Below are 23,187 nucleotides of genomic sequence, written 5' to 3'. Positions count from 1 at the left end.
CTCAACGAAAAGTCACAAGTAAATATAATTCAAATATGAAAGCAAAAGTTGGGTAAAGTTTTTATCGAGTTTCAATAGATTCTTGAATAACTTGAATCAGATTTTGACGGTATATTCAGAGTCTAAACTTGAACATCCAATTCAAAAATTGTTTTTGATATATTTTTAAATGTAACGTTAAAATCCGAATTAAATTGGATTGACCAAACGAAATGTCTGGTCAAATAAATACGCCATATGATACATAACAACTCAATACATATGAATTAATTAATAATCTGACTTATTTAATTAAAATAACTGAATTTTGATTTGAATACAAGACGAAGATAAGTTTAAATGATTTTTTTTGTAAAATTAGTAAAACTCAGATTATAAGTTTAGTTTAACGAAATAAGTAATTATTTCAGCCAATTTTATAGCTTTGCTCAGTTCATGAAAAATTTTATTCAATTGACTATTTATCTGAGTTAGATTTGGAGTTCAAGCAAGTTCTAATGGTGGTTAGCGGGAGAAAAGCTGAAGTCAAAGTTAACAGCGTTTTGGATTCCTTTTGGCCATCAGCATAGCAATAAGATATCATACGACCCTTAGACTTTCTTTTAGTATTGAGGTCGAAACAAATATAATTTTTTGTGTATTTATCAATCAAAATAATTTTATCACCCGCTGGACTTGATGTTAACAATGAATATTCGAATCTGAATTCCTGAATCCGATGGCTCCAATTCAGTTTGACATTATCAAGACGGAAGAATGTAGATTGCGCAAATACGTATTCGCATAAATTTCCATCTGACAACAAGTAAATCCTATTATCCACAAGAGTTGCTTTGTATTGGGATATTTGATGAAAATCTTTATAATTTTCGTAGATTGTCCCTGAAAGAAGACGCAAACACGAATTCTCGATGTAAATCGGAATAAAATGTTTAGCCGCTTCTAGCAGTAAAAAGCCATTTCGAATTTCACCTGGCAGCCCGTGATTCGCGGTAAAAGGGTCTCCTCTGCAGTAATAATAGTGTTAAAAGAATATCAATATAAGTGTTGACACTAGCAGGGGAAGTGCATCATTTTCAATTTTTTTTGGGCTTTTATAAATTCTGTTGAAAAATTATAAATTCACTTTTATGTGATAACTTTTTTCATACCCCTTTTACAAGAAATTGAGTTACATATTCACAGTTATATATTGTCAGACACAGCATCAAAAATAATAACCTTTTCATTTTTGTTACTGTCTTTCACTTTTTCATTGAGATATTTTCATTTTGCATATTTGTTTAATGAATTATTAATAATACTTCTTAATAATTACAGTAGTATTTTGTAGTACTTCTCAGGGGACTGGCTTTTTTCCACCGTATTGCCCACCACTCAATCTAACACATCCACTATTAATCGCCATCATACCCCAAATGTGATCAACAATTCGGTATGATTTGGGTGGTGGATAATCTTATAAAAAATTGTTGGAAAATGTGGTGACAAAAAGTCACTCTAAAGTGGTTGACAGTTTGGTGGACAATTTTGTTGAGAAAAGTCTCTTTGAAAAGTGATGATGTTTGATTTGGTGGATGTGGTGGAAAAAAGCCGGCGGCCTTCTCAGTGACTGCAATCATTGCAGTGCAATGTATTACTTTCTTTAATTCAATACCTGAATATCATTAATCGCGCACTAACGGAACAAAAGCAAAAAATAATTATTCTATGACCTCTACTATAAGCCCGGAAAAAATTGAAAACGATCTTACAAGCAAGGGCGATTCCCTTGTAATAAGAATTCATTTTCATATATGATAAATAAAGAAATTGATACAAACACATGTATGATAGAGAGATTAGTTGAAAATTAAAGTCAAGATTTTAAATTAATAGTAATAATAACTTACTGTTGCAACTTAGTGAGCCATTTTTTCACTTGAATATAAGACACAAAAGGTGCAATATACTTATATTTATTTTGTTTCCAGTCTATTCGAATTGCAGTCATTCCGGAATTATAAGTAATATCAGAAATATGTTCGTCATGGAAAAGGTTTGAAGAAATCGACGCATCTTCTTGGATGACTTGACTAACCAGTTGCTTAAAGTTGTTGTCAAGTACATTTATTTGTAAACCTCTACTATCCAGCTCTTCAATCATGATGAAAAAGTTTTGCTTGGTTCTATTGAAGATACAATCACAATTAACCTTTCGAGGAGCACAAAATATTGGCTCAAGACCTGAAGATTTTAACAATTCGTTTTCTTTTATTTTGGATAAATCTTCCTCGTTTAAATGGCACCATCTAACTAGCTTTAACAATCCTTCGAGATGGCACTTTCTTGAGTCCGCCTTGATATTGATCCATCTCATGATTACTTCGAATACTTGATATTCTGAATAAATCATCAGATCCAAAGCACAAATGTATTCAATCGTTTCAATAGGATATTCAAACCAAAAAATTGTGTTTGCTAGCTTCAAGAAATAACGGCAGATGAAAGCATTGAGAGCACCAGAGTTTATACATTTAGATGTAACATTTATTTTAGGAATAACAAAGGGAAGGTGTTCAATTGAAAAGTTATCATCAAAATAGGTAATACACTGTTTTGAAATCCAATCCAGACCAAAATAATCAGCTAACTCGCACAAACCCATTATGTAATCCATCTCGATCATAATAAAATTATAGTTGCTTGCAGCCCAATCAAAAATTATTTGGAAGGTTTGTTCATCAAAATCCAGTTCAACTTTATTTTCCTTTGATTCCTTTAAATTATGGCTCAGCATCTTTTCAAAATAAGGTATTTTACGGATTAGTTTCTTACTTATACGATGTTCCGTGGACCGATTAACTATTGTTAGTTGGTCATCATTTTCTAATGAATCCATCTTGTCACACTTAAATTTAAAATCAAAATGCTTATACTAGACGATCAAGAGAGTATTGGACGTGTTAATGTTTTTTCGATATAAACCGACGATTTTTCAAGTTTCAAGACTCATAAACCAGAAGTGAATGAAAAAGTTATAATTGTTGCCACCCAGTCAATGAACACTAATGTTTTTCAGCCTTTGGCGCCATCTTGATTTGCTTAATCGCTTGACTCAGTTAAACAATTTAATAATTATTTTCGATAAAATTTTCAAGTAAAAACTTCTGGTCAAGTTTTACGTGTGTCAAAACAATGTCATCTTTGTGGCATTGTTTTGACTGTTTGTTCGTTTTTGCATAATTGTTTGATGATTTCAACCTGTTTTGCAGATTAACTTAGATATCAATCGTGATTTTTTGTTAGATCAATCAAATAATTAAAATTCATTCAAAACAATTCAATTTAAACTAACGAGAATTTTATGTAGAAGCTTCTCGTTATTTGATTTTCATGTTGATTTAGTGTTTTATTGTTTCGATTTTTAAAGAACTCTAGACAAACGAGAAGAACGATTTCCATGCAAAAAGAACAAAAAATATTAAATCTTAAAACTGAGAACAAGAACAGTTTGAATTTGAAAAAAAGAGGGACAAAAATTCCACTCCACTGTGTGTTGCTCAAGTAAGCCATTAAAGATACAGTCTTTACAATGAATTCGAGCTTCTTTGAATATTTTTGCAGAGTAAAATATTCGTCAATTTAATCGAATCGAAAAAAATTTCATTGATCCCTTTCATATACAATATTTATAATTGTCATTACAAGAAAATATAAGTATAAATAAGTATAAATAAGTACGAAAGACGGGTGTTTAGCTGTCGACTTGTTTTATATGTTGTCTAGCTAATACCATTAATTATTCTACATGAAATGAAAGTTCAATTTTTCCCAATTAGCCATCGATTTATGAATTTTATTACCTTCCTGAATGATATAATAATAGATCGTTAACACAGCAACGCGAATGAAGATTCACAGCAATGCAATACTCTTTTTGTTTAAGTTGAGAAATAATGAAAAATCATCAAATCGGACGCTTTACGAATTATGACTAAACGGAACCAGAATATTGAACAAAACATTATGGCATGATAGTTATCGAAAAAATAATAACGCTAGAATAAACTACTGCTCAAAGAATTGACAAGGAAGCACAGAAACAGAAAATTGATTCCACTTCACTTCGTTCTGAATAGGCTAGTAAAGGTTCAGTTTGAAAAATGAATCTGAAGTTTTTTTGAATTACCAAAAAGTATTCATAAATTTTATCAACACTAGAAAATTAAAATTTTAGTTTCATACGGATCACACTAATAATATAAGCATTTTTTAGACAATCTTCAATTCGCTTCTTTGTGTTTTTTTCAAAAACTTGATAAGTAACAAAATTGAGCTTGAGTAATAAGGCTGAGTTTCAAGTTATTACATGATTTTCTATGCACAAGTCATATAAGCAAATATAAATACGAAAGACAATTGGCGTTCAGCTGTCAATTTGAGCTTTATGCTCTCAAGCTAACATCAGAAATTAATATCGCACTCTGTGCTCTGTGCTTGTAAACCAATAGCTTGTTTCAATCGATCCAAACAAACTTGTGAAGCAATTTTAGCAGCATTGGAGAAAGGTGCAAATGCATAAAATCCGTGCGGTAAATCCTCAACTACATCAATTGTAATTTTTCCTTCCCAAACTCGCTCAAATTCAAATGCACTATCCAATTGAACATCCAGCTCAGAAGTAATCAAATGAATCCGCAAATCAGAAGACAGTCGAGTTAAATCATATGAAGTTAAAATTGATATGTATGGACTGAATAGTTTATCTGTCATTTTGATCAATCTCTTTTCAAAAACGACAGGATCACAATCAAACCAACAAGGGTACTTATTGAACATACACCTATTTATTGTAAACCAAAGTGATTCTTCAACATAGCCAGAAGACATGGGTGCTTGTGAAGACGAAGTGGTTGCATCCAAAGTAGAATGACATTCAGAGTCAAGCGTGATTCCAGATGAGTAAAGAGAAAGTACTTGGAGATTTATAGCTGGACATAAAAATGGATCGAGAATTGATAGTAAAAGAGACGGTGAATAATTAAGATTAACAGGTGCCATGACCGGTGATATACAAACAATTGATTCGGGTAGAATTGTAATTTCATCTGGAGCCAGGTCCTGAATGTCACGTAATACTGCACAAGATGCCAATCCTAAATAACCACCACATGAATCTCCAAGAATTACAATTGAAGTTGGAATAATTTGAAGAGTTGATGCAACATCATTAAGAGTCTTTGGACTAGTCAACCATAACAGAGTGTCAACAATTTCTTGCAAGGCAACTGGATAGCGTACATTCAAACTATAGTCAATATTGAGTACTATTGCACCTGCCAATTGAGGTAACCATGATTTAAGATAACTAGTATGAACAGTATGAGCATCGACCATGAAACCGCCACCTTGAATTTGGATTATAACAGTTCCACTTGCAGTAACACTATCAGCTTGATAAAGCCGCAGCTTAACGGTATCCCGTAAGGGACCATCTCTTAAGGAAGAAATGTCATGGACCCTGGTTACTGATCCTCCATCAGATGGTATAAACCAGTTTTTTTGTCTTTTAATATTTATATTTTTGGCTGTAATTTTGTGATATTTTAGAAACAATCTACTAATAGATGATGTTAAGGGATTGTCAACTAGATTGATTATGCCTGTCTGGTAAAATGGATCCCCTTTCCAAACAATTGACGTTAGTCTCTCACCTCGTTCTTCATTTGACAATAAAGCGGTCAATGAATTTGGTGGTTTACTCAAAGCAGCAAATGTACAAGTTGTCAAAGTAAGTAATTTACGAATCGTCGATTCGTACCAGAAAACTGGATGATAAGCCCAATATTGTTGTAAATGAGTTGATAATCGATCATGTGTATAACGATAGGTGCGTTGGAGCCAAAGGAATTTCTGTTTAGTATCTTTTACCAGTGACCAATTATTATGACAATCGATTGCCATATCACATAGTTCAATGAGGATGGTGAGGACACTATTGGCTGCGTTGACACATTTAGAGGGAAAATTATTCTCTTTCGATGCACTAATGAATCTTTGGATGTTTGCTGGAGAATCCATTTGAGTAATTTGAGTAATTTCAAGCAGAGTTGGGACAAATTTATTGATCACCTTTACAATACTTCGGAAACCATTTGCTTTCTTGAATCCCGGTCTATCATACTTTGGAGCAATCAATTCAAGTTTACCAGTCAATATTGATAGTTGCAAGATATTGGTCATCATTGAATTGGGAATGACTTTGCCGTAGCTGGATACTGTAGAAAGATTTGATGCGATTCCATGGATTGTCATGGATGAAGACTCAGATGTTGATGGCAGATTAGATGTGAATGGTAAGGTAAAAGGAAATATGTCAAAGATCATGATTATGTGAATGCAATAAACCCCGATGAAGACAAGTTAACAAGGCGATGAACAAGGAAAAAGGCTGCTACTATCAATGGCTTTGGATCTAAGAGTTGTTACTCTTTGATTGCAAAAAAAGTAAATAATGGATAAGATGATAGAGAAGAGGACAAATGGTTAAGATAAAAAGACAGCATGATGATCATGTTGCTATTTGGGTGGTTAAAGATGACGACATTGATGATAAAGTGAACTTGATAATGACAATCTTAGAACGAGAATGAAGTAAGCTGAGGTATGATGAAGGAATCATGCGAGCTCGGTGTGGTTAACAATGTGTAGTGAACCTGTCAATATTAACAATTAGATAGTCGTTATGATCTTATTGGATAAAAAGAAAGTTAAAATTTTGTATAAAACATAATTCAATGAAAGCACCAAAAGTAATTTTTATTGTAACCTGAAATTTCCTTGTAGTGATTTTAATGACTAACAAATGTAAGTACTAATAGGTTAATAGGTACAAGTCTATAATTTTTATTGTTGTTTCTGATATATTTAGACTGACCAGTTGGAGCTATAAGATGCAAAAGACACATCAACTAGGAAATAAGGTAATAATACTTTTAAAATAATATTTAGCTTCTCTCAGTAATTTTAAATTAAATTTTACTTCTTTACAGGTTATATCTGTTTGTTGATGGTTCGTATTTCCATAATCACATAATTCTTCAGATGATTTTCCTGCTATTTAACTCAACAGTGAGCCTTAATTTAAGTTAATGATAATTTACTTTTGACTTGCGGTTGACAATCAAATTGGACAAGTTTTCAAGGAAAACAACAAACATTGGCAAATTCAAAATCAAAGTTAAATATGGGACAATTTTTTCGTTAATGTAGGAAACGTGTGTTTCTGCCAAAATTTGAAAACTGGTTATTGAATTGAAAATTTTCAAGGTGGTTTTTAGATTACAAGAAGGACTCAATGAAGCGAAACGAATATTTAATTCGCCAATCAATTAAATTAACAAAATTACCCTTTTCCAGTTTTCGTTAACATCAAAATGACGAGTTATCACTTCCCAAGCCAAGCTTCAATAGGCAAGTCAACTGATCAGTAATCATGGAATTAAAAATGATTTTATTGGGTGACCATCACAATAAACATAGAAATATTTATTTATGCATAATAGTTTCATAATTTGATTGAGAAATGAAAAGAATGAGGAAATAAAATGCAATAGTGAGTGATAATAGCTAAGAAACAAAGAAATCCAGGAAACACTTTTTCGAGTCACATGTTTACATGATGATATTCAACCTCTCAAGGAAATTGCCATTGTACTGACAGGGGTGAAGTTATCATTTGATATTAGTTGAATATCCTAAGATTGTAAAGATAAGTTAGGGAATTTTTAATCTCAAGTTGAACATCAAGAAGAAATAACAGCCACCTAGTTTTTCATATTGTGAGTCTTATCCAGTGAGAATTAATTTTCAATCAAACTTCGTTTCAATTTCTCCAATAGTTTACCATGGAAAATGAACGAGAAAACTTTGAAAATCAGTTAAAAATAAAATATTTTGAGCCAAACCAAATCCATGAAACGATTGGCGATTATATTGATAGTCAAATCAAAATATCCATTTAGAAAGAGATTATTCGCAAAATTGCCCAACTATAATTGAATTTTCAGACGAAAGCTTCTGAATTCCAGTTAACCAAGAAATGTTATAATCTCAGTCGAGCTTTTGTTCAAGTTTTGCTTAGGATTTGTTAATCTTCGCTAATCTTTACTTAACCTCTTTTCATGCAATGCTGATCATTTTAACAGATAAAACTATAGATTTACTTGAGACAGTGTGATCCAATTTAAATACAATAACTTTTACAATCTAACTGGGAGACCAGAAAGAAAATAATTTTTAATAAAGCGAAAATGGAAAACAAAATATTATTTAAAATATGGCCAATCAAGACAATTATAATTATGCTTTCGAGTGTCCAATGTTTTTTGAATTGTCTGTTTCTTCACATGTTTAGGTATTTTGAAATAAGTTAACTGTAAAAAAAAGAATGGAAACGTTCGGATTAATATTAATTAATATATAGTCAAGAAATTAAATATCTTACTTTTCCTTTTAAAAATTCTCGAACTTCTTTAGGAGTTAATTCGGGCTCGTTTTGGTCTAAACTAAGCATTTGGAATTTTTGGCACGTAAAGCTCTCACTACTCTGGATGCAGATTCACGACCGAGGATAGAGCAGATGAATGAACTTGTTTCAACAAGATTATCAAAATTGACTCCAGTTTCAATGCCCATACCATGAAGCATGTACACTAAATCTTCCGTGGCTACATTTCCAGTGGCACCTGGAGCGTATGGACATCCACCGAGACCGGCGATTGACGAGTCAAATGTTGAAATACCAAATTGGAGAGCTGTATAGATATTGGCCAAAGCCATTCCAAAAGTATCATGGCAATGAAGAGCTAAACAATCCAACGGAATGCGACGAGTTACTTTTTCTAATAACCTTTCCATTGTCCCGGGATTTCCAACACCGATTGTATCTCCAAGACAAACTTCATAACATCCCATTTCATGCAATCGTTGTGCATATTGAGTAACCTTGTCGGGATCAACTTGACCTTCATATGGACAGCCAATGACACAAGACAAATATCTAGAAAAAATGAAAATCATTAGTTTAAATTAAGAATCTGTCATGATACGAATATCATGCTAAATTTTTAAATACTAACCCTCTGACATTAAGGCCTGCTTTCAATGCCACTTTCATTATTTCTTCAACTCGGATAAAACCCTCTTCGATAGAGCAATTAGTATTGTTACTGTCCAGAAAACAATTTATACATGTATTAGCTGCAGCAAAATCAGCATCCAGATTTCACGTGTTTTTGCTTTATCGGATGATTGTTGAAAGCGGAAAATTGCTCATTGAGTGGACCTACTTTGAGAAAGCTTCTGTAGCGGCAGAGAAAACAGCAATCTCTTTGACACCAGATTTGATCGCATTTTCCAATCCATTCAGATTTGGCACCAAAACAGGATAACTCACATCATGTTTCTTTTCAATTTGACTGTACACTTGTTTATTATCAGCCATCTGAGGTACCCATTTTGGTGAGACAAATGAAGTAACTTCAATCACCTTCAAACCACAATTGTTCAACCTGTTGATTAAATCCACTTTTGTAGACGTTTCGATCACTTTTTTCTCATTCTGTAATCCATCTCGAGGTCCAACCTCAACAATTTTGACTGGAGATGGGTAAAGCCTTAAGTTGTTGAAGCTCTACAAAAAAGAGGGAAAACATTCATTAGAAATCATAATTTGATTTGATCATTCATACTATTTAATTATCCATACTGTAATCCCTCGATTTTTATGCAAAAACTGACAGGTAGCTTGAATCTGCGTTGTATTATCAGATGCTGTATTACTTTACCAATTTTGTGATGTAAGATTGAAGCTGCTTGTTCACGAAGCATTGAATAGGTAAGAGTTTTCTTTTCATGGTGTAGTGTGGACAGATAACCGATAGAAAGAGAGAAAGAGAAATGGTTAAGAGTACAAGAGAATCTCTTTAAAGAGATTCAAAACAAGCCGTTTGTAGCCGTGGTATGGCTGACAAACCTGTGAGTGACTTGGAAAACCTTTGCAACTTGGTAAGGATAACCCTGTGAGCCGACTTCTTCTCTCTTCAAATCTCTAGCTGTATTAACTTATGTCACTTTACTTAGAGATTTACTTGAGACAATGTGATCCAATTTAAATACAATAACTTTTACAATCTAACTGGGAGACCAGAAAGAAAGTAATTTTTAATAAATCGAAAATGAATAACAAAATATTTTTTAAAATATGGCCAATCAAGACAATTATAATTATGCTTTCGAGTGTCCAATGTTTTTTGAATTGTCTTTGAGTAAAATAATTGTCCATTTAAATTTCCGGCTTTTGAGCAATGATTTACAGATTCCAAGTTAGGAAGAAAAAAAGATTGGCACGAAGTTGATTTAAGACTTGTTTGAATCCTTCAACATTTCAATCGTCTGTTTCTTCATTTCGAGCTTTGAAACTTTGATAGTTGAAAGTTTAGGAAACTCCTTAACTATAAATACATGTTTAGGTATTTTGAAATAAGTTAACTGTGAAAAAAAGAATGGAAACGATCGGATTAATATTGATTAATATATAGTCAAGAAATTAAATATCTTACTTTTCCTTTTAAAAATTCTCGAACTTCTTTAGGAGCTACTTCGGGCTCGTTTTGGTCTAAACTGATCCATGTACAAATTTCTTCACCAACACGTTCATCAGGAATACCAAAAACCTAATTCATAAATAAAAACAAAATTATATCACATTGCAATCTGACGGATACTTGCAAAAATTTCGGTGTTTCATACTGCAATCCCTCGATTTTTTTGCAAAAACTGACAGATAGCTTGAATTATATTCACTTCTTGAATTTTGGATTTTATTTTCCTATTGCTAATCTTTCATGAAAAAATTTGCATCATTAGAAGATGTTATACAAGTGACTAATGAAACAATCACCGCTCATAGCAACTCCTTTTGCAAAAAAATCGAGGGATTACTGAAGTCCCAGAAAATTGTTTTATTGACTCACATAGGCTTCTTTAATTGCAGGATGACTCATAAGAGCATTCTCAACTTCTTGAGGATAAATATTTTCGCCACCTCGGATCAACATCTCCTTGATTCTTCCAGCAATTTTAAGATAACCGGCTTCATCCATTATGCCTATGTCACTGTTGATGAAGAGCAGATCAATATTAATGAAAATGAAAAGTAAATTGTTTTAATTTTAAACGTACCCAGTTTGATACCAACCACCAGAGGTAATCGATTCTCGTGTTTTTTCTTCATCATCAAAATATTTCTGCATAACATTGAAACCACGAACCCAAATTTCACCTGATTCAGAGATCATCAGATCATCATTCAGATATCAATCATCGATTAAGGATCGAAACACAAATTCACCATGGTCTGATCCACTCACCTTTTTCATGATGAGGCATGATCTTAGTTGTTTTAGGATCAACGATTTTCACTTCGACATATGGTAAGGGTCTGCCAACAGTTGACTTAATTTTTTCAGGGTCATCATTCCAACTGCATAACGTTGTAGCAGGACCTAGAAGAAAATCGTTTTAATAACATTAGAATTAAGTCAAGAATAACATTTTTGAAAAATGAGACATACTCAGCTCAGTGCTTCCATAACCATTCAAAACAGTAGTAACACTTGGTATTTTCGTTTTAATCTGCCTGACTATATCAGGATCCAAAACTGCGCCTCCTAAACAAAGTGCTGAAAGCAAGTCAAAAGAGTAAATTAATTGAAATTCATAATCATCAACAGCAAAATTGAATACTTACTTGATAAAGAATCTAAACTTATACCCTTTGAACCGATGTATGCCATCAAATCAATTACCATTGTCGGTGTGGATAAAAATACTGTGCAATCGTATTTCTTTATAGATTCGGAGACTGACCTTACATCAAATTTATAATCTGTCACAACTATTAAAGATAAGTGATAAAATGAGTTTGTGGTATATTGAATAATTAAGAATCATTATTTCGTACCAACTGGATGATTGCGTACTAAAGATGTATATAAGCCATGTGTGAATGCGTAAGAATGGAAGAAAGGAAGAGGACAACAAATTTTGACAGTATCGTCATGCAAACCAAGTCGATCTGAGGCAAAATCGCAATCGTTTAACATGCTGAAAGAGGATAAAAGAGCACCTTTTGGTTTACCAGTCGTTCCCTGCAAAAACAAAAAGAGGTAAAAATTAGTTTCATGAAATAGATAAGATTAAATTCAATTATTCTTGACATTTTTGATAACGACACTGGAACTATCTGACGACAAAAATCACTTGTCAATTGTTTTTTGTAAATTAGTAATCTTCTGTTTTGTATTAATAATCCCATCATTTGAACATGATCTTGATGAAATTATTCACATCGTTCATCGAGCCTTTTATGAACCAATAAAAAGATTACAATGATTCCACGTAAGACATCCAGATTGAGCAAGGACGAACTTGGTGAGAATATTAAGATTAATGATCCGTAGAAGGGTTTATGACAAGCTTGATAATATCTATAACATCATTTAAGTTATTATGACGGTTGAAACTCACTGAAGTGAACATGAGACAAGACGGGTCATCAGGATCCTGATAAAAATCAATTGGTGGATATGATTGTGAAACAGGAAAATCTTCAAATGTATGGACTGGATATTTGCCATATTTACTTTGTTTCCTTACTCCGTCAATAAGAAAGAAATGACCTAATTTAGTCTGAAGGATTACGAATAGATTGAAAAATAAAGTTAGAATCTGTAGGTAATAAGTTCTAGTTTGAAAAATTTTACCTGAGATACTTGCTGAAGAAAACTTTCATCTTGAACAACTTCAGTAAAATTATTGTAACTCAGTTGGACTGATTCCTCGCCAGGCATGAAAAGTATTTTACATTTGGATTTTTGGACTAAATAAGCGAGCTCGTCAACCTTGTAATAAGGATTGATTGTTACCAGAACAGCACCCAGAAAGTCTGCAGCTAATTTAACTATTATCCAATTAGCAGTGTTTAAAGACCATAAGCCGATCATATCTCCTTTTGCAATACCTATTAAAAAGGATGCATCAATGAAAGTCAATTAATTAAGAATGACCCGAATTTATCGTCGAAATTCTCAACAACAACTCTCGATAACTTTAGACTAGCTTCCAAAATGTTTAGACTGGCTTAAAATTTTGAGAAGTCTTCTAAACATGATGGGAGCTTGTCGTAAATAACTGTGAGTCAGTCAGAATGAGTATAATGCTATAATGCTGTATTACTTTACCAATTTTGTGATGTAAGATTGAAGCAAGTCGAGATGCTTGTTCACGAAGCATTGCATAGGTAAGAGTTTTCTCTTCATGGTGTAGTGTAAACAGTACTCGGCTTCCATCTGTTAATGAGAAATTCTTAAAATTAGTGATTATTATTTACTAATTCAGCAATATCGAAAAAAGAAAAATTTATGAAAATGATGAAGTCACTGATTTATTTTGATAATGAAATGAATAGTGGCATTATTGAGAGCTTTTTATGAGGAAAGATTGAAGGGTTGATAGAACCAAATAATCTCACAAGTTTCACTTTACTGCCAAGTACCCGTAAACGTATATCAGTATCATCTTTGAACCCATTGAATATCATAAACTACGGTTATTGTTTTTTCGATTACTTAATAAAAATAATAATAAAATAGATTTTGTTTACCTTCAGCAGCTCGTTTCTCGAGTATTTGAGGAAGAGTTTCGATACTGAATGGCTTGCTACTTCGTCCATAGGCATACGACAGTTTTTGATGAACGTAAGGGCTGAAAAGAGATGATAAACGATTGATATTGAATTAAAATTGTCAACTCGCTTTACAAAGGAAACTTACGGTAAATCAAATTCATTTGTGTCGTGATTTTGCAGTAAGTGGTTGGAAGTCCGAAGCGTCCGAAGTGGCTGCTGTGCAACTAAGTTCGAGCCTATTTTAAACAGACAATTACTGCGATTCATGTTAACACATACAATGCAGCAAACTAGGAAGCTAACTTGGAATGTAACAAACTATAAGCACTTAAAAAATTGAAAATGACTTACAGTTGTTTATTTGAGATGTGAAAATAAACGGAGAAATGAAAAAGAAAACAAGAAAAAAGAAAAGGTTGGGCAAGTATGATGATGATTTGAAAGAAGGGAGCTTGGAATACTGTTCAAAGTTCCTTTGTAGAAGAAGTTAGCACAATAACAATCAAACCAGAATGTTGTATAACTATTGCCTTAGATAGGACTGGTTTACCTTGGTAAATGGAAATCTAATCAAGATGTATTCTTACTCAACTCTTAGTAAATAGAATGAAGTAAATAATTCTTGAAATCAAAGGTAAAAGATCAGTCTAGATAATTTAGCTAGAGAGCAGGAAAAAACATGAAAAAGAAATAAAATGACAGGTTACAGCACAAGACACAGACGTTGTAACATGATTTGTAGTCAGGCGACCAAGACCAGGAAATACACACAATAGGAATCTCGTAAATGGAACAAATGATCAAAATTAATATTGGAACTAGGTTTCTAATGTCATTTACACATTGTAATAAAAATAAGATGAAGCAAGATAACCGATAGAAAGAGAGAAAGAGAGAAAGGGAATCTCTTTAAAGGGATTCACAACAAGCCGTTTGTAGCCGTGGTATGGCTGACAAACCTGTGAGTGACTTGGAAAACCTTGCAAGTTTTAACATACAAAGTGTAGTAATAAGCTTGTCAGCTGTGCATTCATTTGAATGCTTTAATAATATTGGCGAAAATTAAAATTTGATACAAAAGTGGACTAAAATTTTAAAAATAAAGCACAATTGATCAATTTTTAACTGATGAAGTGTCGTATTAACTCTTTGATAAGTTTAATTATCGTGGAAAAATTGTTGAAATCAATGATTTTAAATTATTCAATCAGCAACAGCAAACCACTGATCGCAGTCGAGTCAAAACTTCGTGAAATGCTTTTCTGTTATGATTTCTTTGACAATCTTCAGCCCTGTTTTTTATGATACAGCAATTTTCCTAAAGAAGCTGCTGACCATTAGAACATATTTTTCAAATGGAAATTGCTGACCATGACTTTTGACCGTGACTTAGATATTTCATCTTAAGCAGTCATTCTCAATGGGATTAAGGTCAAGACTATATGAGTTTCAGGATGACAATTAGACTGAATTTGCAAAGAGTCGTCGTTGTGTTGAGTCTTAAGGATGGATCGATGCATTACAACTTCTGTTTGCTTAGAGATGCTGACCAAGAAGTTCTTGTTTTGTTTCTAATCTTGTTTTTAATATTTTCTTGAGAGCTTTTCAGAATATTAACATTTCAAAAATGAACAGAAATAGTTTTTGGTTTAGAAAATTAATAAAATTGAGATAATTTTGTACAACAGAGTTTGTTTTATATGCTTATTATTGGAGATAATATAAGTAAATATATATACATTTAGAATTTATAATAACATAATTTTGGATGTTTATTTCAGGTTTTTTTTTGTCTGATTTGTTTTTGTTTTATACACTTTAATACAATCACTAGTAAAGATCATATTGATCAAAGTTGGGTTCAATCATCATTGTTTCCACCATAGTCGTTGTTCTCTTGTTTCCTTGCTTGTGTTAATGAATCTTTTTATTGACCAAATGAAATCTTCAAATTGATACTACAATATCTGTATACTTACAATAATTAAGATTGACAATATACTGATCAAGGAATTAATAGACATGATTACACGATTTAAGTTGATAAAAATCATCTTTTGGCTCTATAAGTTTTGGGAGGCAATTGAGGTTGAGCATGTGGATGAGTAGATGAAGAGGAAGAGTTTCTACGATGAAATGGATTGGAAACATTGTCATGAGGTTGTGTGTCAGTTGAATTTCTCCTTGGAAGAGTTGTTCGACCAAAATTTGATGAAGATAATGATGATGTGATACCCCTTGGTGGAAGTGGTGGTGGAGCTTGATGATCAGATGAAGGAGATGAAAGTGAATTTGATGACAAATGAGGTTGTGATTGTGGTTGTAGAATGGTATTTGGCCTTGGCACTCTGGGCGGTGGAGGAGGAGGTGGTGGTGGCGGTGGTGGATTGGCTAATGCAAAATTAAATGAGAATGGTGTTAAAGGAGTTGTTGTTGTTGGTGAAACAGTTGCACTTGTAACCGATGACTCAGAGTTAGTCCTTTGGTGGAAATTTCGAGTTCTCGGTGGTATTGGTGGTGGTGTTATTGTTGATGCAGAAATGATTGGCGGAGGTGTTGGTGCAGGAGTTGGCAAATTGCCGATGATCACATTGGCGAAAACAGAGGTATCAGAAGTTGTTGATGGCGGAGTTTTGGGTGAAATTAGAGTTGGTGAAGTTGGATTAGAAGATGATGTACTCTGTGGATGATTGGCCATAAATGTTGATGTCGGTAATGATGTTGGATGAGGCGCATTCTGAGACACTGAAGAAGGTTTAATACCAGGTGACTTGAGATTTTGAATGCGTGGCCATCTTTTTGCACCTTTGGTTGGCTGTTTGGATCCTCTGGGTTCAATTAAAAGAGACTGTTCGTATAAATAATCATTAAAATCCTTCTCACTTTTTCCCTCCTCGATAGGATTAAGACTTTCTAAGAATTCACGAATTTCTGGACACACTAGAAGACAGTATGGTTGGTTTTGATAACCTTGAATTTCTGCAGTAATCTCAGCAATTTTTCTTCGTTTGCTAAAATTAATCAAACCTTTTTTCTCATCTATATAATCACTATTGCCTTCTTCAAAATGCAATATTTGGGTTTGGTATAAACCAAAAAATGGAACACATGGAGGATTAATTGATCTCAGGCGTTCACAATACTTTTTGTAATGGTCAGTACTCAAGTCTCTCATTTCATCAATCAATTTTTTATGCTTAGGATGGAGAGCATTCAAGGTATGTTCCAATCGATGAACATGAGCAGATTCCAAAGCTGACATTATTTCGATGATTCCACTAAAATTGTTCAGATCTGAAAGTACTTGCATAATATCAATAATTCGGCTCATTAGGGCAACTCTTTCTTCAAAGTTGACCGTTTCAACGATTTCTCTCTCCAACCAATAAGTGAAATTGTTGGAATGTCTGCTAATTTTAAGCAGATTAGCACTATTAATTTCTTTACCCTCTTTTATCCATTTCAGGCCTATCAACTCGGACGGTTGGACAGCACAATAAAGATCAAACTCGTACAAAGTCAATTGCCTGGCAAATTCCAATGGATGAATAGTCATAATGCTCAGTTCAAAGTCACAATTCTCTTTACCATTGGGTGGCAAATATTCGATAGGCGGAGGTACTTCAGATAAGATTTTGTTTTCGGAATTTTTGTTGGATTGCTTTTGCTGTTTTCTTGAGATCATATTGGACAATGTTTGGACCCATTTGACCACATTACTTTTTTCCTTGGACACTTTTTCTTTGAGGAAAATTCTTAACGATTCAAGTAGTTGATCATCTCGCTCGAAATCATAAAAGTGAGCATCAATCCATTGTTTTATGACATTGATTACACGAAATTGAACTGGCTCAAGATACTCTTTTTTAAATTTTTTCACCTCATTACGAGACCAGCCTTCACGATCCATCACATCCAAAGGAATGTCAAACCTTTGAATCAAAAGTGATAATAATTGTTGTGGTGAGCAAAATGAACGATAGGTGGTTAGGAAAGTTTTGCCAAACATGGTATCTGTTGGTTGATGATAAGTTAGCCTTTCGATAAGCTTGTTAAGTGTCGCACCCTTAATTGACATTTTGTTATTACAACTTGTCTCGAAAATAATATTATTGTCGGTATCTTTTTCTGCAAATATATAGTCTTTTGGTGATGGAAGTCGTAAAGGATTCTTCTTATCTTCTTCTGCTAATATTGAGTCTAAAGTACGTTCCAGAATAGTTTTACGTGAAAGAAGTAATAAATTTGATACCCAGATATCCTTTTCTTCCATACTCTTGGCCAAAAAGATAATACTACCTCGGTTGGAGTCAAAATTGTGTGATTTAGCGGAAGAAACTATTTCAAATGCACATTGATCAAGATCAGATTCGACTATTTCAATCTTGCAGATAAAAAATTTCTCCTTCAGTCGGTAACGTTGAACTGAATCTTGATTTTCCTTGGCAATTGGTTTACATGCCAATAAAACAGAGTCAAACAGAAAACAAAATCGTTCACTGAAGAAAAGTTTACTTTCATGACGTCCAAGGGTTTTTCTTTCATTTTTACGCACTTTTTGAAGATATCCATCGATAATAAACTCATTGCAGTCATAGCCAAGACTAGAAAAATCAAACCCATCAATACATCTCTTGAGTTCCAAAATCTTTTTGTTCAACATATTTCTTTTGTTTTTACTCCGCTGATTACTTCGATTGAGGCGTAAGTAACCTTCGTAAATCTTCAAGTTACGATTGCGAGTTGCTTCGTTGATTTGTTTCTGCATTGGAGTTAGACATCCCTCAGTTTGTTTGAAGCTCTCTTTGTCTGCTTCTGTCGTTGCAAGGCTCATCAGTAACTTCATGTAATCAAAATAGTGAATACAATGGATAACAGGGCACAACAATAATTTTGGTAAAATATACTTGGCAGAAAGAATAAACTTATGCCCAGCAGTATCCAGAACATTAATTATTGGTTGTTGTTTTAGCAAGGTAACAAGTCTAGCTTTTGGTACAGTTTCAGGTGAACTTTCGTCTTGTCGAAGCATATCAAGGGTATATTTTTCAAATACTTCAAATTCAACATTTTCGGCCATCTCTTCAAAACACATTCCGATTCCAATGGTTTCAGAGTTATCTCCACCGTTCATTTCCATAGCATCTTCAACAAGTCCGAGAAAATTGACACTGAACTCGTAGATGTCGATGATATTAGAAAAAATATCATCAATGTCTTTCTCACTAATTAATGGCTTATCCTCTTGACTTGTGGGTGAGGTTGGAGTGTTTGGCAATGAGGAAGGTGAGTTTTGTAACAGTTTTATAAAAGGTTCACGGAAAACTTTGATGATTAAGTTCAGATCACGCAAAAATTGTTTCTCTTCATGAATCAGTTCTTTAGCCACTATATCATAGGAAATACCTTCATCATCAGTACCATCTTCTGTACTTTCTTCCCAGATGATTCCCAAGTTTGACATTTCTTTGCTCTCATAATCATCCTCTTCGCCATAGAGCAAATCGATCAGAACTTTATCTGCATTTATGGCTATCTTGACATCCTGTGCATTAATAAAACTATGACGTATATTTTTAACATAATTGCCTGCTAATTTGAGAACATCAGCAGCAATGTATTCGACCAGACTGCAAAGGTAAATGGTCAGTGGCATCTCAATGCGATAAGGGAAGACTTCCTTTGAAAGGAGATCATGCATCTTCTCAATGCTGTGTTTTGTCTTCAAAGGACAATTACCTAAAGGATCACGATTATTATTTATGCTATTGTTGTTGTTGTTGGGTATGTTGACCAGAAGTAATTTTTTCTTTTTACCTCCACTTATGGTGGATGATGAAGACGTTGAATTAGAATTGCATTGCACATCATAGCATTCCTGGAGAACATTTTGCGCCTTGCTAGTGGCCCATTTCTCGATAGGAGAAGGAAACAATTTCAGTACATTTTCTTCCAACTCTTGCACATTCCGTGGACTATTACTGATTAACAGCCGTAAAAGCTTAAATATTAATGATTCAATGAAGTATAAGGCTTCATCTGCAGCATCCAATTCAGGATGTACCGAGAATAAAATCTGCAGAAGAGGAGAAATTATTGCAATCAGTAAGAGTAAGCAAAATGTGTGAAATTTTTTCCGTGGACAGAATCATATTAGAAAGAAGAGTAAGAGAGGATAGAAGGGAGATAGGAAAAACACAAGAAAAATACTGGAAAGGGAGAAATGAAGGAGAGAGGGAGGGGGAGGAAAAAGTGATAACTTACCTCCTTTAAACTGTTAACAAATAGATTATTCCATTTGAATTTGTTTGCATCATCTTCGAAATCATAGTTAATTTGACAAAGCAGATGAGAGTGATGACAGTGATGACCCATCAAAAATAATCAAAAATGATGAAATTACTTTTAAACCCAAATTAGTAATAATTGTTTACCAGAAACATTTCAATTCAACTCTCGCCTAGCTTCAGAAATAAAGAGAGTAAAATTTTTCACATTCACACAAACGATTGATTCACGCAAAAGCGTTACTATGGAGCTTGGAATCTTGTTTTAGCAACCTTGCCGCCAGTATTTGAAAAAATGGAAAAATGATTATCAATTCATTATTTATTAATCAGTTGATTCTGAATAATCAACTCCGACTGAAAAGAGAAAAGACTTGACAAAGAGAAAAAGAAAAAGAACACTTATGCTGACACTCGAGTTTCCCTGGATTTTTTGACTTACAATTGGATATTGAATAATCAAAGTCATTGAGAAAAAATGAACAGAGCTTATCGTAGATTCATAAATAATTGAAAATTTCACAAACGAGTTATAAGTCAATCTATGAAGTTTTAATAAATTACAATTAATTCAAATATCCAAGGTTTAAACAGGTTGTATTGGTTATTAAAAAAGATTACAGGGTGTAAAGAAAGTCCGTGTGATAGGTGAGGTTGCAAAGATGCGCAAAAAAATCTTAACATTTATTCAATCCATAAACAAACCAACATCAGTTTAGTGCGCTTGGGGAAACATTTTTTCCCTCGCCACGAATTTTCTTTATACCCTGTAACATGGTTCGTTGTTTCAACATTATTTAATTTTACCGAATCTAAATGTTTGTTTTTTCGTTCGTTCGTGAGTAGCGATTTCTTCAAGAGCCATCCAAATTGATTCGTTTTTAAATCGTATTCGAGTATTTGTTTTGTTCAATGCATTTAAGATGGTTTGGTGTAAGGAAAATAGTAGATCTGCTGAGCCTGATTGAATTGCCATCGACTTGATCGACACTCAATTAGTTCAAGGAGAGATTTGAGGCTCATTGTGGATAATTTGGTGGCTAAAGGTCCAACATAAGTCTCTCTAATGAGAAACATTATTTTATCCATACGTTGAACGTTATCTTCCTCGATGAAACGACCAACTGACCTGAGGACATTCAATAGACATTCGATATCGATTGCTGTTGATCCTGAAGTTGGAAGAGAAGTTAAAATTGCATGACAACAATCATACAAGAGCATTGCAAGGCTTTGTGATTGCTTGTAGCTCAAATTAAACAAATAATTCGATTGATCATCTCGTTCTTCTCTATCTTTCTCATCGGTAGTGTCTTGTCTTTCCTGATTGTCTTCATCGTCTGAGTTTTCTTCCGGTAAGATATCGAGAAAGTGATTGCCATCATTAATTTGCGGGGAGTCTTTACCACCTGATAACAATAGTTTAACTCGACGATGTTTGGATTTCAGGTTTAGGTATAGTTCTGATACAAAAGCTATGTAAGCCAGCCATCTTTGCTTAGGGTGGTGTGTTGAGTTTGACGACATTTTTATTAATTTGTCCCTTTCGTTGAACCATTCACGGCAACAGTTGATCAGAGCTTCTAGAAATAGATTATTCTTGTCCTTATCAGCTATGGTAATACATATTTTTGCTAATCGGTAACTATTTACTGAAGTCTCCATTGCTTTTGAACATATTATGCTGACAATCTCCATCAGCTGTGTTGTGATTAAATTATTGGGATTATCCAAGGCTCTTTTGATTAAGACCACATGTTCCGTTGGTAAATTAAAATCAATCAGATTAGAAATTCCAAGATTACAATCAGTGGACCCGAAACTTTTAGACCTTTTGAGAGAGCTTTTGATAGGCATTTGATTGGACTTTTTCGTTGAAGATGATGATGATGTTTGAATGTGTTGAAGGGTTGATGCTCCTTGTGACGCCATCATGGACCAAATTATTTATAGTAAATAAGCAAATAAAATGAAGACTGTCATTGTTTAGACAAAGACTGATAGATATTATCAGGGTAACGGATGGTATTAAAGCAAATCTAGCAGCCAAATACATATATGTTGTCGCATGTCGATAAAAGTTGAAAGGTCAAGTGAAACATGATGAGCAGGTTAATAAGGAAAATGTTTCACAGTTCCAAGCAAGCTTATGGTGGAAATTTAAATGTCATTGTTACCCAGAAATGGCAAGATTTTGAAAATTCAAAGCACAATGCAGTTAATTTGTTTTTCCTTATCTAGAATAGAGGTTGTTAATTGTTTAGCTGTCCAGGCCATGCAAATGCAGAGTATTTACATCAAAACAACTGGATAGACTTACTTGATAAATGTCTGGATCTAGCATTTGGTGGCCGATACAAAGCCAATGATGGTTTAGAAGATCTACTTGTTTCCTCGCTGTTCATTGACCTTAATCCAAACAAATAGATTAAACAAAGGTGATTAAAAGTTAATTAGGAATACAATTGTTTGAAGCTTTTTATACGTTACGCACCTTGATTGTGGAGCAGCGATGTTTAAACATTGAGGCTAGATTGATGGTAAAGATGAGATGAAAAAGGAATGACTGTTGTTTACTAGGAAGTTGGGTGTAAAACTGTCTGGTATATGAGATGAGCATCTTTATCTTTATCGTTTTCATCCTCGTAATTCTCATCTTCCTTATTCTGTTTTCTCTCCATCCTTTTTACACGCAGCTCTAGTAATCTTTTTTTAGACGTTTGTTTACCAACGCTCATCGAAAAATATGATCACAACATCTGACTTAACAGCTATAATCACTTGAAAACAAACAGAGTTAACTTTAAACACTTTACAATAAAATAATGAATCAAAAATGTGAATCTGTGAATTATAAATTAAAAAATGTAATCTTACCAAACTAAAGAAATTTGGAAATTCTTCACATGAAATAGATCATTTTGGCACCAGTTTTCCAAGTCAGATTGACTGACTTTCTCATTCACTAAAATTAAAAATTTTGGGTTCACTTGTGGTAAATTGTCCCAGTTTTTCATTTAATTTACGGTTGAATAATCACATTAAAATACCTACTTTTCAAATATCTGAGCAAGTTTCATTTTCAAAAGACGCGGGAAAGAAAGAAAGAGAAACAAGATTCTTTCACTGACTGTTTACTTCTTTACTTCTCTTGCTATGTTTTGACCA

The 23,187-nt window shown here is 33.4% G+C and overlaps 6 protein-coding genes across 11 annotated transcripts; all 6 read right to left on the bottom strand.

The window, feature by feature from the left end:
• Positions 1-266: 266 nt before the first annotated feature.
• Positions 267-2,989, bottom strand: LOC107370979 (uncharacterized). The gene is made up of 2 exons (XM_015938926.3): positions 1,893-2,989; positions 267-1,007 (listed from the first exon to the last, which is right to left on the bottom strand). Exons 1-2 carry the CDS (start codon positions 2,879-2,881, stop codon positions 458-460), a joined length of 1,539 nt encoding a protein of 512 aa, XP_015794412.2. The 5' UTR covers positions 2,882-2,989; the 3' UTR covers positions 267-457.
• An 813-nt stretch (positions 2,990-3,802) lies between these two features.
• LOC107370828 (uncharacterized) lies at positions 3,803-6,839 on the bottom strand. The gene has a single exon (XM_015938782.2). It carries the CDS (start codon positions 6,367-6,369, stop codon positions 4,447-4,449), a length of 1,923 nt encoding a protein of 640 aa, XP_015794268.1. The 5' UTR covers positions 6,370-6,839; the 3' UTR covers positions 3,803-4,446.
• A 1,387-nt stretch (positions 6,840-8,226) lies between these two features.
• Positions 8,227-10,006, bottom strand: LOC107371189 (hydroxymethylglutaryl-CoA lyase, mitochondrial). Its single transcript, XM_015939206.3, has 5 exons — positions 9,831-10,006; positions 9,333-9,676; positions 9,123-9,212; positions 8,489-9,043; positions 8,227-8,417 (listed from the first exon to the last, which is right to left on the bottom strand). Exons 1-4 carry the CDS (start codon positions 9,897-9,899, stop codon positions 8,545-8,547), a joined length of 1,002 nt encoding a protein of 333 aa, XP_015794692.1. The 5' UTR covers positions 9,900-10,006; the 3' UTR covers positions 8,227-8,417; positions 8,489-8,544.
• A 146-nt stretch (positions 10,007-10,152) lies between these two features.
• On the bottom strand, positions 10,153-14,617 carry LOC107371187 (medium-chain acyl-CoA ligase ACSF2, mitochondrial). Of its 2 annotated transcripts, XM_089269403.1 has the most exons (14): positions 14,084-14,617; positions 13,878-14,030; positions 13,709-13,809; positions 13,287-13,394; positions 12,810-13,066; positions 12,574-12,735; positions 12,008-12,194; positions 11,795-11,941; positions 11,619-11,726; positions 11,415-11,549; positions 11,227-11,326; positions 11,019-11,160; positions 10,605-10,718; positions 10,153-10,533 (listed from the first exon to the last, which is right to left on the bottom strand). In XM_089269403.1, the coding sequence occupies exons 2-14, from the start codon at positions 13,997-13,999 to the stop codon at positions 10,402-10,404; spliced, it is 1,815 nt and encodes a 604-aa protein (XP_089125529.1). In that variant the 5' UTR covers positions 14,000-14,030; positions 14,084-14,617; the 3' UTR covers positions 10,153-10,401. The 2 variants fall into 2 exon arrangements, with proteins under 2 accessions (XP_089125529.1, XP_015794688.2); XM_015939202.3 differs by having other exon boundaries at positions 13,878-14,617.
• An 805-nt stretch (positions 14,618-15,422) lies between these two features.
• Positions 15,423-20,200, bottom strand: LOC107371185 (son of sevenless homolog 2). Its single transcript, XM_015939200.3, has 2 exons — positions 19,997-20,200; positions 15,423-19,808 (listed from the first exon to the last, which is right to left on the bottom strand). Exons 1-2 carry the CDS (start codon positions 20,105-20,107, stop codon positions 15,783-15,785), a joined length of 4,137 nt encoding a protein of 1,378 aa, XP_015794686.1. The 5' UTR covers positions 20,108-20,200; the 3' UTR covers positions 15,423-15,782.
• Positions 20,201-20,549: 349 nt separating this feature from the next.
• LOC107371188 (MIF4G domain-containing protein B) lies at positions 20,550-23,096 on the bottom strand. 5 transcript variants are annotated; one of them, XM_089269405.1, is made up of 4 exons: positions 22,897-23,096; positions 22,514-22,820; positions 22,340-22,428; positions 20,550-21,938 (listed from the first exon to the last, which is right to left on the bottom strand). In XM_089269405.1, the coding sequence occupies exons 3-4, from the start codon at positions 22,422-22,424 to the stop codon at positions 20,938-20,940; spliced, it is 1,086 nt and encodes a 361-aa protein (XP_089125531.1). In that variant the 5' UTR covers positions 22,425-22,428; positions 22,514-22,820; positions 22,897-23,096; the 3' UTR covers positions 20,550-20,937. The 5 variants fall into 5 exon arrangements, with proteins under 5 accessions (XP_089125531.1, XP_015794689.2, XP_089125532.1 ...); XM_015939203.3 differs by having other exon boundaries at positions 22,514-22,799; positions 22,897-23,076; XM_089269406.1 differs by having other exon boundaries at positions 22,514-22,790; positions 22,897-23,009.
• Positions 23,097-23,187: the final 91 nt, after the last annotated feature.

This window comes from Tetranychus urticae, chromosome 3 (genome assembly GCF_039701765.1).
Source record: "Tetranychus urticae isolate SD_2017Ah chromosome 3, NJAU_TeUrti_SD_1.0, whole genome shotgun sequence".
Classification (NCBI taxonomy): domain Eukaryota; kingdom Metazoa; phylum Arthropoda; class Arachnida; order Trombidiformes; family Tetranychidae; genus Tetranychus; species Tetranychus urticae.
This window is presented reverse-complemented; position numbering and strand designations above follow the sequence as displayed.